At 55.3% G+C, this 13772-nt stretch overlaps 6 protein-coding genes across 6 annotated transcripts; 3 read left to right on the top strand and 3 right to left on the bottom strand.

Moving 5' to 3' along the window:
* Positions 1-2746: 2746 nt before the first annotated feature.
* V2A60_002658 (uncharacterized protein) lies at positions 2747-3025 on the bottom strand (the record flags this gene model as incomplete). Its single annotated transcript, XM_083254006.1, has 1 exon — positions 2747-3025. One exon carries the CDS (start codon positions 3023-3025, stop codon positions 2747-2749), a length of 279 nt encoding a protein of 92 aa, XP_083110132.1.
* Positions 3026-3461: 436 nt separating this feature from the next.
* On the top strand, positions 3462-4923 carry V2A60_002657 (uncharacterized protein; the record flags this gene model as incomplete). Its single annotated transcript, XM_083254005.1, has 2 exons — positions 3462-3541; positions 3648-4923. 2 exons carry the CDS (start codon positions 3462-3464, stop codon positions 4921-4923), a joined length of 1356 nt encoding a protein of 451 aa, XP_083110131.1.
* Positions 4924-5178: 255 nt separating this feature from the next.
* Positions 5179-7435, bottom strand: V2A60_002656 (Ima1 N-terminal domain-containing protein; the record flags this gene model as incomplete). Its single annotated transcript, XM_083254004.1, has 3 exons — positions 5179-6384; positions 6614-7246; positions 7307-7435. The coding sequence occupies 3 exons, from the start codon at positions 7433-7435 to the stop codon at positions 5179-5181; spliced, it is 1968 nt and encodes a 655-aa protein (XP_083110130.1).
* A 573-nt stretch (positions 7436-8008) lies between these two features.
* On the top strand, positions 8009-8881 carry V2A60_002655 (DUF2407 C-terminal domain-containing protein; the record flags this gene model as incomplete). Its single annotated transcript, XM_083254003.1, has 1 exon — positions 8009-8881. The coding sequence occupies one exon, from the start codon at positions 8009-8011 to the stop codon at positions 8879-8881; it is 873 nt and encodes a 290-aa protein (XP_083110129.1).
* Positions 8882-9294: 413 nt separating this feature from the next.
* Positions 9295-12591, bottom strand: V2A60_002654 (ATP-dependent RNA helicase MTR4; the record flags this gene model as incomplete). The annotated part of the gene is made up of 1 exon (XM_083254002.1): positions 9295-12591. One exon carries the CDS (start codon positions 12589-12591, stop codon positions 9295-9297), a length of 3297 nt encoding a protein of 1098 aa, XP_083110128.1.
* Positions 12592-12947: 356 nt separating this feature from the next.
* Positions 12948-13478, top strand: V2A60_002653 (cytochrome c oxidase subunit VIII; the record flags this gene model as incomplete). The annotated part of the gene is made up of 4 exons (XM_083254001.1): positions 12948-12967; positions 13074-13110; positions 13174-13378; positions 13450-13478. 4 exons carry the CDS (start codon positions 12948-12950, stop codon positions 13476-13478), a joined length of 291 nt encoding a protein of 96 aa, XP_083110127.1.
* Between the last annotated feature and the right edge of the window lie 294 nt (positions 13479-13772).

Raw genomic sequence — 13772 nt, 5'->3', positions numbered from 1 at the left:
TAGACCACGGCGCCTGTGTTGCCTTTCAACCATACCCTTCCGCCTACCGAGCTGTAGACGGAATTCGTCCGACACCTGCCCTGCAGTACGTCCCAGTCATTAGTGGCGTCAATGTCTCAGACGGGTAGAATCCCGGGGTATACCTGTCCATTCTACAGCTGACACGCAGTGCATCAGTCCAGCAGCCTCGCAGGTGATTGCTCTTTGCCAGCACAACTTGCACTACCAGCGATGTTGGCTTCGGCTTGTCGTACGACCTTCAAGTAGTACGCAGACCTGCTGTTGATCTAGCGTCAATCTTGCAGTCTAGCGTCGCCATGACGCGACATGCCGAAGCAAATGAAAACTGGGGGGAAGAAAGGTTTACCAGCACCGTCCGTCGCGACAGCGCTGCGCGCAAGCGTCTCTCGAAATCCGCTAAATCCGTTGTCCACACAAGACGCCACTTATCCCAGCTGCGACGCTCTCGTACCATTGCCATGCTTTGCCTGGAGCGTCAGACCATCTCTAGCACAAGAGCTTATTGGTATGCCCACTCGCACCCACTGCGCTTTTTTCTCCTTCGGCCAGTTCTACCATCGCTCGGTCATGGGTGGAGAACAGAGAAAGGAGACACAAGAAAATAAGACTTGGAAATGCAGACGCTCTTGTTGGCCCGTGGTCCGTCCTATGAGGAAACTAGGCTTGTCCTCCAGAGTTTGTTCTACATGACAGTCACTCGTTAACTACCTCACGGCTTCTGCACAACAATGGCACCAGGCAAGGATAGACGATTCATGTAGGCCGGTTGCTCGTGGTCCAGGCCATGACGACGTCTCAAAGAAGCAATTGTGCATGTGCTGGTGCAAACCAATATTGCCAAATATCGTAATTACGGGCAACTCGGAGACGGAACAGCCGGCATGTTCCAGCCCCAGCTCAGCCTGCTCCTAAGTTACCAGTCGGGCATTGGGGGCTGTTTTTTATTGACCAACTATCGTCAGCCTAATTTGGTTTGGTCGCGCAGTCGCTACTAACCCAATCCGAGTCCAGCATGGTTCGATCGGCCACTGTCCACTGTGCGGGTTCGTTAAAAGTATCGGCCATTGAAACGCTCTTGCAATATACCGGCAACTTCCATTTCGTGACCACGATTGGGTTGAATAAAATCCATGTTTTCTGCGCAAGCCATCTCACGCGACAGGCTGCCGCAAGCGGGATAGACATAAACTCCAGTTCATCGCAAGTTTCAGCCCGCTGCACCCAAGCCGTTCCAATCGCCACGCTACTCGAACCTGGCCAAACTGTCTTGACCGAGGCAGCATCTCGATCGGGATACCGTTGCCTTTCTCGGCCGTAGCACCATTATTCTACTCTCGGGACCATTGAAACAAATATAGTCTTGACGTGTCACTCGCATACGCTCTTCACGCGATGGCCTGCCCCATCTGCTGACCGAAACTGTCATGGCAGTGAGGTGGCCGGGATGCTGCTCGATTCGTCACCGAGCGCAGCAAATCTTTCACCCGATCGACCCGCCAAGTCATCAGTATGTTGGGCGGGGCCTAGACCCCTTGATCGGTGGCTCCGTACGGAGCACTTGGTGTTTACTTCGCATTAGAGAATAGAAGTGTCCCAGCATCAATGACCATTTTTCAACTTTACAAGGAGAATTTACTACATAGCTCTTAGCTTCGGTGTTCCGGGCGTGGGGCTCCGGAATTGGCACATACACGACCTTTCGGGATTCAGAGTCAGATTCCGACCGGAGGCCATCGTTTTTACTGGCAATGACGGCGCTGCAGCCTGGTCACAAATTGGTGCAAGTTGTACGCTTCCATTCTCGTTGACGAGAACTGCTCCTCGAGAAGGTATTTTAAGCTACAATTTCACGAGAAACATGTAAACACTACTCAAAAGATTATGATCCTGAACTTCGCATGGGACCCCCACTCCGTCCAGCTTTCTGTTCAGACCAGCGCAGTGTAAACATGGTCTCTAGGATATTCAGCCTCGAGGGTAAAGCCTCGGAACGGTGTGAAACCCTGCTGCAGATAACTCCTTTACTACACTTTGCTAATCGATGCAGTTTGGGCATTAGGTATTTTTCCACCAAAGAAACTACGCATGCCTCCATAGTGAAAATGGTTAGGAAGGGATCGATCGCTTGGGTGCTGTTGCCGACTTACATGGCAGCTTCGTCCGCAGACCTTTACAGAATAGCCGTCCACAACCAATGTCCGGCAGACGAGTATCGCTAAGAGTCAAGAGCTTTTCTATTGACCCGGGTCGCCCCATTTCCAATGTCCAGAAAGAAGAGTCTTTTGCCCAATACTGCGTAAAATTTACCGTCTCATTAAGTCTGGGAACACGAGGTGCAGCGATCGGAGCTGACCAAACCCTGAAAGCAACTCCCAGAGGTCCGTATCCATCTTAAGATATACCTTCTGGCTCAAACTTTGGAGTTATATCGTCAAGTGCTCGGGGCCGGTGAGGGCCCGCGAACGGTGCCAACTTCTCCTTGGTCATGTGTACCTCTTCTTCGGAGATCCAAGAACGAGAGACCCAGGTTCTCTAGTCCTGTGATGTTGCGCAAATCAAGTATTCCATATTCTTGGTGTGGGCTTAAGCAGGAAAGGTTTTGGAGGTTCGACACTCTGCGCAGCAGCTCCAGCACCGGTTCCTGCAGCACCTGAATGTTCAAGTCCTGTAGGGCTCCGAACGGCTCGTCCACGAGTTTAAACGCGTCGATGATGAAGCCCTCGAATCACTGATTGCGAAGGTACTCCTCCATGCCAGACAGGCGAAGCTCCTCAAGCGAGTGACTGACGCCGCGAAACGCGACCAGGCTTCGGGCGGAGGCGGACAAGGCCGGCTTGGTCGAGTCCAGCGCCTGCACATGGCTCAAAGGCCGAGCCGTGGCCGCCATTTCTTGGTCATCCCATCGGACATGCAATATACGCAGATCTGACACGGTCGGCGTCAGGAAGCGGGTAAACGAGACCGCGCAGCCCTTGCTGCTGAATCGTGCGTCAACGTTGGGCATTGTCTGGAGCTATGGCGTGATATCGCTGCCTCCTTGCCGCTTGTATGACCCTTTCAACAGTTTTGTATTCGAATGAATTATACCAACGAGATCAAAGCTCGTCTGAGGCGGGACGGAAATGGCCGAATCTTTATCAGAGCTCCTTTTCGACGATACCTAGCCGAAGGAGGTGTCCGGGGGACTTCCAAGGTCAAAGCTACAGTCTTGATGAGCGGACCGTCTCGATAGTATCTCATCATAGCTTCCATGAAAATCCATCTCGTTCTCACAACTGTACAAACGTGCATAAAGATAAGCAATAGACCTGTCGGGGAGAACGCATGTTGAAGGCACGTGGTGTGCTAATGTTAGTGCACGCCATTATCACCGGCCCAAACCCGGCGTCCATGGCCACCACCTGCCAGCCACCTTTGTCGATTTGACCGATTGCCCAAACATGGAAACTGAACCTGACGATGGCAACTGGGTAGCCTGGACGCAGGTCGCGGCAGCTTTTGCCCTATACTTTAATCACCTGTACGTCATTCCCGTCGCCCTCATTCCCAAGGGCCGCCGCCGGGGGAGGCGGGGGTTGCAAGCGCCCGCAAAGTGTACTAACAAGGCAACCCTTTCTCTTGGCCAGTGGTCTGTTAAACAGCTTCGGCGTCTTCCAGACGTACTACGTCCACGACCTCCTGAGGGGCTCGTCCCCGTCGGCCGTCTCCTGGATCGGCTCCGTGCAGGTCTTTTGCCTGTTCGCCGTCGGCGTCGTCATCGGGCCGCTCTACGACGCGGGCCACTGCCGGGCGCTCGTGGCCGCCGGCGCGGGCCTCGTCCTCGCCGGGCTCGCGCTCACCAGCGTCGCCGCGCGCTACTGGCAGCTGCTCCTGGCCCAGGGCGTCTGCACGGGGCTCGGCGCGTGCTGCCTCGCCATCCCCTCCATCGCCATCGTGCCGGCCTACTTTGACCACGGCCCACGCCGCCGCCGGCGCGCCACCGCCATGGCCACGGCCACCGTCGGCAGCGGCCTCGGCGCCACGCTCTACCCGCTCATCTTCGAGCGGGCGCGGGTCCGGCTGGGCTTTGGCTGGGCGGTGCGCATCATGTGCTTCGTCGCCCTCGTGTGGTGTCTGTTTGCGCTCGTCGTCATCAAGCCGCGTGCGCGCCGGCAGCCGTCGTCGCCTTTGTCACGGTCTGCACCGAAGCCGACATCCTGGCGCTTCTACATTGACACCTCGGCCTTTTCCGAGCGCGCTTTTGTGATATTCTGTGTCGCCATCTTCTTCAACAACCTCGTCTTCTTCAACCCGGCCTACTACCTGCAGAGCTACGCTCTCGGACACGGCATGTCCTCCTCCTCCTCGCTCCTCACGTACCTCGTCTCCATTCTCAATGCCGCCACGATCCCCGGCCGCATCGTGCCCTCGCTCGTGGCCGACCGCGTCGGCGTGCTCGACACCTACGCCGTCGTGTGCGCCTTTGCGTCCGCCAGCATCTTTTACTGGACCAGCGTCGCCAACGCCGCCGGCAACGTCGCCTTTGCCGTGCTGTACGGCTTCTTCTCGGGCGGCGTCGTCTCCCTCGCGCAGGTCGTCATCGCCGTCATCACGCCGGACCTCGGCCGCCTCGGCACGCGCCTCGGCATGGTGTCCATCATCAAGGGCGTTGCCTCGCTCATCGGGCCCCCAATCTCGGGCGCCATCGTCAAGGCCACCGGCGGGCAGTACCTGGGCGTGCAGCTCTTTGCGGCCTTTGGCTTGATGATTACTGCAGTGTTGTCTGTAGCGATGCGCGTGGATGTAGCAAGGATGGAGATGAAGGCGCAGCACGACGACGCTGCGCAGCAAGTGGCTCTGCACACGGGCGTGCTACAGAGTGCGGGTGCGACCAAGGGCCACCAGGTCAAGACAGCTCGCTAGCAGTTCACTTTCTCGTATTTGCATATGTACATGAGACTATGAGTAATGATATGATATGATATGATGTATGCATGCCCTTTCTCGTCAATGCAGACTTCAATAACCAATGCAATCGCCCACTTCCCGATCTATACCCGGGTGAAACCAGTCCATCATCGTGTAAGTAGCCAAACTAAAAACATCGCCGTAAAACGAACTTCCGCCAACTCCGCCCATCCCAGGGAAAAACCGGGCAATCAATTTCCACGCGCCTTCTTACGCCTGCAACAGCCGGGTAGCATGATGGCCTAACATGACCGTCAAGACGCCTGCGCCGTACGCGCTTACGTCCACACGCCCCGTCCATGTCTCCCAGCCGACCCAACACACGGCCGCGAGTTCGACTATGCCGAGAGCCGAGAGCACGGCCTCAAAGAGTTTCGGCGCCGGTAAGGTCCCCTGCGCGTCGCCGCCCATATCATGCGTGCTGCTCAGCGCAACGACGCCTGCGGCGACGAGCACCAGACCCCGGAGCTCCATCGAGTACGGTATCGACGATGAAGCCGAAAGCAGCAGCCACGATGGAAGCAACAAACCCAGGACTGTTAGCTCGATATGGCGGCGACGAGGAGGGGTCTGCCTGTGTTTCGTGGGTGCCTGCTGCCGCCGCACGGAGAATGGCGAGGACGAAGCGGGAGAAGCGCCACCGTTTCTGTCATGGGGCTGGCCTTGCTGCTGCGCATGTCCAAGGTTGAAGCTCCCACCAAGGAGGTCGGCCAGATTGTTAGCCTCGTCGTTTTGTTCAGGTGCGAAGAAACTCGGGTTGCGAAAGTCTGTTCCGGCACTGCTGCCAGCCTGCGAGCCCGCACGGTTCTTATACTCGGAGGTGTCGCGGCGACTCGTGAAAAAGATGTCGTCGCGCTCGACGGGCTTCTGGCGCAGCACCGGCATATTGGGCGGGTTGCGTAGCTGCCGCGCAGGGTTGGTCGGTGCGGGGGGCACCTTGAACCAGAAAGGGTTCTGGCCTCGATCAGCGTGAGTCGGAGACTGGCCAAAGGGTCGAGTGGCGTTCCCGTGTTCTTGGCTGTCGCGGAACGCACGGTGCTGGGGCTGACTTGGGGACCAGTCCATCTCGTCCCCTTCGTCGACATGTGCCGGCTGTGAAAGGGGCTTAAAGGTGGGCGCAGACTCCAGCGGTGAGTCGTTAAATCCGCGCTGCTGGCTCGACTTGAACTGGCTAGGCGGGACGAATGCGCTGCCGGATGCAAAGTTGGGTGTGCCGGGCGTCGTGGCTGTCGTCGAAAGGCCACCTTTACGCGGTGTCGAGTCGAGTGCCTCGTTGAAAAGCTCCGAAAACGTCTTCGAGTCTTCCTCTCTGCGCTTGGCCGGTGATTTGTTTCGCCGCGGCGTCAAGGGTTTGTCCTCGGGTCGGAACAGCGGTGTCGTATCTACTTTGATCGATCTGCTCTCCAGGAAGTAAATCTATATTCGTTAGTATTAATCGGCACGTTGGTGTATGGATGCCTACAAGACACATGATACCCGCAGTGGCTAGATGGATGCTCAACTGTGTGCTCTGGGATCGCCTTGCACCGCTTTGCATGCTCAGCACACTACGGAAGAGGATGCGAAAGAAGATAACCAAGCATTGAAATGAGTACCAGCGTGTGAAACCCAGTAAATGTCTCGTGAAGCCCCTTGTAAACTGTACGAAATGTGGATTCCACCATGACGAGAGGATCGCTGCCGCAATGCTCATCCGTATCAGCACGTCGCCGTCTGGGAGCCACACCGACGCCGTTTTTGCAGCTGCCAGTAAAGCTGCGTACATGTTCGCATTGTCTGGGTCGTACATTCCGTCGTCTAGACGCTCCAAGGCCTGCAGAATGTGCAGCAAGTGCCATAGTAGCTGCGCCGCTAGACCGCCTCGCCAGAGCCAGCCGCCGAGGGAGCTGGCTAGCTCGAGGATGCCGGTTCTCTGTGTTGCTTTGCGTCCGCGGCTCTTGTCCATCATGCGACGCAGATGGTCCGTCTTTGCCGTGTATCCGGCCTGTCGTATGCGGTCCTGCACCTTGTCGGCGCACTCATCGCAGACCTGCGGGTAGCGCTTCTCGAGATTCCGTCGGTAACGGTAGTAATTTCGGTCGAGCTCGTCGTAGTCTGGGTGGGACGGGTCGTCGGGGAGGTACTGCGCCAGAGACGCTGTGAAGAGCCGCTGATTCTTCAGACACTTTGCGCAAAAGACGACGTCGGGCTCGCCAGCCGCAGCGGGTTGGGGTTTGGCATATTGCGATGGCGCGGCTTCACGCTCCGTCGCGACTGGGGGATCGGTAATGTCTCCATTCTAGAGACAAGCTTCAGTAGACTGTCCCGTAACGACTGGCTGTGGTGGATTTCAGCGTACCTGGTCGAGATAATTCGTGGCATCGCAGGAGACGCAGAGGAAATTCGTCACTATACCGTCATACTTGAGGCCCGTCTGTTTACCACAGTAAAAGCAACTGAGGTGCTTGGTTCTTCCTATGCGCCGCATGGCATGTAGAGCATGTGCCTCCGCACCAAGCAGAGCAATGTTAAGGGCCGAGTCTATTGCATAAACCAAGCTGCGCACTCAAGAGAAAACGAAACGCAAATTAATTGAGGCTGATTAAACGCTCTTGATGCCAGGTCGAGTTGCTTGTGAGCAGGAAGAAATTCTGCCAAAGCGGTCAGCTACGATATTCTAGAAGAGACCCTGGAAGCTCCCAGTCAGCTTTACTTTTAGCGCCTGTACTCTCTCCACTACGTACACCATCTACTGATGTCTGACCTAGATCAAATTACGTTGCAGATAGAAAACGTCCGACAAAGACAATAGAACTCTGGGATAGTTGAAGAAAATCTAATCGGTATCAATTACGGCAAAAATCTGTGGTATCAAGTCGAATATACTTGTCAAACGGGAGACGTGTCCGAGGCCCATCCGCCGTTAGACTGGTGGGGTGAGCTCTCGACGTCACTCCTTCTTCCAAAGCTCTCTCATCACCAACGAGTGGCATACAAGCACATCTCAATTCACGACCCATCAACTAATACCGGCGCCTATCGCGCCCAGCATGCTAGCGTCATGGCGACGACAACTGCATCCGCGCCCGCGCCCGCACCACCTCTTCTCATCACCGTCCGCTTCTCCAGCGGCCTGCCCGACATCGCCATAGACGTGCCCTCGCCGCGCACCACGACCGTGCTCGCCTTCAAGCACGGTCTGCGCGTGCGGATTGCCTCGCGCAGCCGCCTGCGCCTCATCTACCAGGGCCGTATACTCGCTGATGCCGCCTCCCTGGCCAGCGTACTGAAGCCGCTGCCCACTGTGCCGCCGCCGCCGCCGCCGCCGCCGCCACCGCAGGATGCCAAGGGCAAGGGCAAGGCCGTCGAAAGGCCGCCGCCCGCCGTCCGCGTCTATCTCAACTGCTCCATCGGCGACGAGCTGAGCACCACGGAGCTCGACGCAGAGGAGGTGGAGGCGGCCAAGCCACCGCAAGACGGCGCGGACGGGGCGGCAGCGACGGCGGCGAGCTCGGCGTGGAAGAAGCCCCGGCCGCGCGGCTTTGACCGGCTGCTGCAGGCAGGCTTCACTCCGTCAGAGATTGCGACGCTGCGGACCCAATTTGCGTCCATCCACACGGAACGCTTCGCATCGGATGCCATGCCCTCGCCGGACACGATGCGCGGCATGGAGGACGCTTGGATCGACGGCAATGCGGGGGAGCTGCCGTCGTCGTCGGCGCCGGGCCCGCTCGACGACGACGTCACAAACATGTCCACGGTTCTCGACGTTCTGATCCGCGCCATGATGATTGGCTTCTTCTTCCCGCTCGGCAGCATGACCTGGCTGCTGCGGCAGGACGTCTGGGGCGAGAAGTGGCGCATATTTGTTGGTTCCGGCGTCGTCCTGAGCTTGACCGTCGGCATTTTCATGACCATGGGAAGCGAACGGTAGCGACGTGGCCGAGAGCAGTTCAACTTTGAACTCGTGTGTATTCTAATTCCGTCTATATATATCACTGGCGTTCGGGGCGTGGTCTTCATAATTTTGACATTGCGCGTTCAAAGTCATTATATAAACGACGCTGGTAATCTTAGTCATTACAATTTTTCTCTTCATCTATGCTACTCGCACACCATTCTAATGCAGAAGGTTGCGACGTCACGTCCTAATTATGACTTAGAAGAGACGGCGCCGATGCTTTTCTCAGATCTAAAATCATCAATTTCTTGGTCGAATTCCCAATGCCGACTGAACTCCATTACGACCATATGATACCCTGGTTGCAAATAACGGAAGGGAAAAATCAGATGCACTACATACAGAAAAAGCTGACGAAAACAGGAAGAGGCAAACAGCAAGGCCCACTATAGGTACAGACTTTGCGCAGCCACAATGTCTCTTCTAATCTTCTGCAAGCTCTCATCAAACTTTTTGGTCAGATCATCGTTGCCCATAACCTTGGCGGCCTGGGCCATCTGGCGAAGAAGCTCTTCCAAGCGGCGAAAGAGGCGAATCAGAGACCCTTCGTAGACATTTGTCATTTTGCAAATCTCGGAAAACGGCCGACCCTGAGCCCAGGCAAACACCGTCTCCATTAGCTGCCACTTCAGGCTGGCCACGTACTCCTCCTCGTTAACATCTAGCTTGCACTCCTGGCTAACCTTTGCGACGATGCGCGCTTTGGCCTGCACCTCACGGTACGGCTTCTGAAGATCCTCTTTGAGGGCTGTCGCCTCCACCTTTTCGTCAAAGATGAAGCAGCTGAGGATGGAGGCGCATGTCTCGGGAGAGAGCTCGTTGAAAAAGCGGTCGAAAAGCAGCTCAGAGAGTACCAGCTCGTGGCCTTCAGTGGATGAGATTTCGCAGGCGACGCGAGCCTTGAGCTGCACAACTTCGGCATCGTTGATGAATCCAAGACGGCGAAGCACACGCTTGCGCGACTTGAGCTCATCCATCTGGGCGATGCTGTGGGCTTTGGCAATCGACTTCTTTTTCATCTTGATCTTCTCCGACAAGACCGTCTTGGCATGGTACTGGTCCCAGAGCGATGGCAGCAGGGGGGACAGGTGCAGAGGGTTGGCTAGCAAGCGCGATTCGAGAACCTCGATTTTGCGAAGCAGCTTCTTGAACGACTCGTCGGTAATATCCATATTCTCGAGTGGGTCAAGGATGGGCAGACCGTCGGGGAAGCGGCGCTTCACTTCCGCCAGTGATTTGTTCACCGTGTCACGATCTTTGTCGGCCTTGAGGCCCTCTTTAGGCATGAAGAGGCGGATCTGGCTGATAGCCTTGATGCAGGTAAGTAGGCAGGGAACGACGACATTGATGGTGTTTTGCTCGCCATTGGCAGGAAGCAGGCCTGTGGGCATCTCAGCGGAAGGCTGTCCTGGCACGATGTCGGCACTTGAGGCAGAGATCGTGAGCAAGACATCGATAATATAAGATTCCTGAGGAATGTGCTCCGGTTCGCCGAGCTTGGGACTGCGACGCGGGTAGTGGTTGACGATAACGCCCCAGCCAAAGTCCAGGCCACCAGCGACGTTGTCAGGCGACTCTTTGGGATTGTAAATTTGCACTAGACGGCCGGGTTGCAGAAAGTCAAGGCTATAGTTGGGAAGTTGAATCACCGATCGCATGTCTCTCGTGTACGCGTTGAGCTGCTGGCGAATCTGATAGTAATCCTTGATGGTAGCCTCATCCGGAATTGTGGCACCATCGCGCTCCTGTTGCAACGCCATCAGTTCCCGTTCGAGACTGGGCACGCTGGCCGCATTCTGGAACTGATGAAAACACCTCTCGAGCATGAATTCAGGAGAGATTGCCTCAATTCTGAGAAGATTGAGAATCATATTGTACCCCAGATAAAAGGCAGAGTTTAGTCTGTCCTGCTGGCCAGTGACAATTTCCTTGGCAGTATCAGGCTCCAGTTTGTCATCAATCATCATAATCACAATACCACGAGCGTCAAGACCACGACGACCGGCGCGACCAGCCATCTGTACGTATTCAGAGGAAGTGAGCGGACGCCGCTTGACACCGTCCCACTTGGTGACCTGGGTAAAGACGACAGTCTTGGCAGGCATGTTCAAGCCGATTGAGAAGGTCTCGGTAGCGAAAAGCACTTTGATAAGTGACTCCTGGAATAGAATCTCAATAGTCTCCTTCAAAATAGGCAGGAGACCGGAGTGATGGACGCCGATACCGCGCACCAGGAGGGGTAACAGATTCTTGATTTGAGGCAGATCGCGATCTTGCTCTGACAGGCTCTCAATTGCACTGTGGAAGACCTTCTTGACCATGGCCTTTTCGGAATCGTCGTTGAGACTCAGCTTCGATATGCTGATGGCCATGTTTTCGCATTCTCGCTTGCTAAAGTTGAAAACAATGACGGGGTTGAAGCTCTTGCGGATCGTCATGCGAATGATCTTGCTCATGTCGGAACCCTCATCTGCGCCACCTTTGTGCGTTTTCTTGTTCTTTCCCTTACCCGTCTGCTTGGCGTTGATGTCGTTGGGGTCGGCGCCCTTCTTGTCTTCGACCTCCTTCATTACTATGTTGAAGTTGTCCTCATTGAAGTTGCCCTTTTCGTCAACAACAATACGTGCGCCGGAGCCGCCAGCAGGGTAAAAGTAATTTTGCAGTGGCGTAGGTCGGAAGTCGGTATACACGACGTGGCAAGCTTGGTGGTGGATTTTGGCGATCCACTCCGCGAACTGGAAGGCGTTGGGAATGGTAGCAGACAGGAAGACATATCGAACCTTGTCGGGGAGCATGATAATCGTCTCCTCCCAAACAACACCTCTCGTTTTATCACGCATGTAGTGGATCTCATCGAAAACGACCCATGCTACTTCTCGCATGATCTCTGAGCCGCGATACAACATAGACCGCAGAATTTCGGTGGTCATGACCAAGCAACTTGCCGTAGGGTTGATAGTAACATCACCCGTCATCAGGCCGACGTCACCGAAGATGGCCTCGAAGTCTCTGTATTTTTGGTTGCTCAGGGCTTTGATAGGACTAGTGTAAATGACTCTCTGGTTTCGCTTCAGGCACTGGGCGACGGCGTACTCGGCGACGACCGTTTTACCCGCAGATGTGTGCGCCGAGACAAGCACACTCTCATCGCGCTCGATGGAGGCGACGGAGAGGCTCTGGAAGGGATCCAGTTTGAAGGGATACGATCGCGCAGGCTCGGCGGGCGACTTGTGTTCGGATAGTGGAACGTATTCGTAATCCAGGTCGGGTGGTAGTGCGACCTGGTGCTGGATGTTGTGCGATAGAATGAGGGACGAATCCTGCGGGACAAATGTCGCCGCGCCAGCCACCTCTCTTGATTGCGCCGTCTCAAAGTTGTCCGTCATAACGGGCACGGCAGCATCTTCCTTCTTGCGACGTTTCTTGTCCTGTTGGCTTGGTGTGTCCGAGTCATCGTCTTGCGCTGCGTCACCATCCTTGGACGCAACATCGCTCGTCTCATCCATTTCCGTGTCTTCGGTAACATTCCCCTTGTGACCATCGGCGGCGACCTTGCCGTTCATCGCCTCGTCCGCCTTTCTCTTCTTAGTCTTATCTTTGCGGTCCTTGGCCGGTACTCTTTCGTCTTCACTTGCGCTCGCGGGATCGGCATGCCCCTCAAACACGTCGAACATCTCATCCATGCTGGGCAGTGGTGCGCAGCTTCTTTCGAAGCCTTCAAAGACCGTATGAGTGGGTTCGGAAAAAAACGAATCTTGGATTGACAACCTCAATGAAAGAATTTTTCCCCACTGGAATAGAAGCAATTTAAGACAGTCAATCGGCGGCGACCAGTAGAAACGATAAACTCGCTCTCGAGAGATTTCTTCAAAAGAAAGCGTTGGCAAGGCCACCGGTTACCTGCAGATGCAAAGCTTTCAGTGAAGTCAGAGGGATCGATCGATGCCCGTCTCATTGAAAGTTATGTGGGAAGCGCGGCAGAATAAAACTTGTGCTCCAACCAGGCAGGCGGTGGGATCCATCGAGATTTGGTGCAGCAATGGCCGAACTTGAAGAAAGGTACGTACCTTATGGCCTTATAATCACGTGACTCGACGTCGGCCAATGTCTTTCAACCTCTTACCAGCTTACCTGCTTTGCCGACACGGATCTCTCCGAACTGAAGGTATTCGCACTCCAAGCTCGCCGAACAATCAGCCAAGGTCAGCCACGCCCACTCAATGAACCCTACATGGACTTCTCCGATCTAATTGACCTCTCTGCAGATGTTCTCCCGCGCCGCCACCCGCACCACGACCACCCTGGTCTCCCGTCGCGCTTTCCATGCCACCCGGGCTCGCATGTCCTCGCCTTACCACTACCCAGAGGGCCCCTACACCAACCTGCCCTTCAATCCTCACAACAAGTGGTTCGGTCTCGGCTACTGGAGCTTCATGGCCACTGGCTTCTTCGCCCCCTTTGGTATTGCCGGTACGACGACCCTCCCGCGCGAGATAGTGCCACGCATGCTCGGAAGCCAGTGATGCTAACATTGACGATAGTGTACCAAACCTACAAGGCCGACCCTTAAACGACTTTTCGAAGTGGACCGAATCAGTTAGATATCCTTGAATCTCATACAGTCGAGAGCTGTAAGAGGCAGTTAGGGTACCGACAAGTTGTGATACAAGAAGCTCCAATAGATTTTCTCGCAGTCACATGCACCGACTGTAACATAATTCCATTTGTTGATACATTGCTTTATCCCTTATCTGACTGTGAAGTGTTACTCTTGCGGAATAAGCCCCAGGATGTGGCTAAACGATAGCTCAAAGTCTATAATACGAACTCGCGTACAGCGTAAAAATACATGAAAATGTACAAT

Source organism: Cordyceps javanica, chromosome 2 (genome assembly GCF_051103115.1).
Source record: "Cordyceps javanica chromosome 2, complete sequence".
Lineage (NCBI taxonomy): Eukaryota > Fungi > Ascomycota > Sordariomycetes > Hypocreales > Cordycipitaceae > Cordyceps > Cordyceps javanica.
This window is presented reverse-complemented; position numbering and strand designations above follow the sequence as displayed.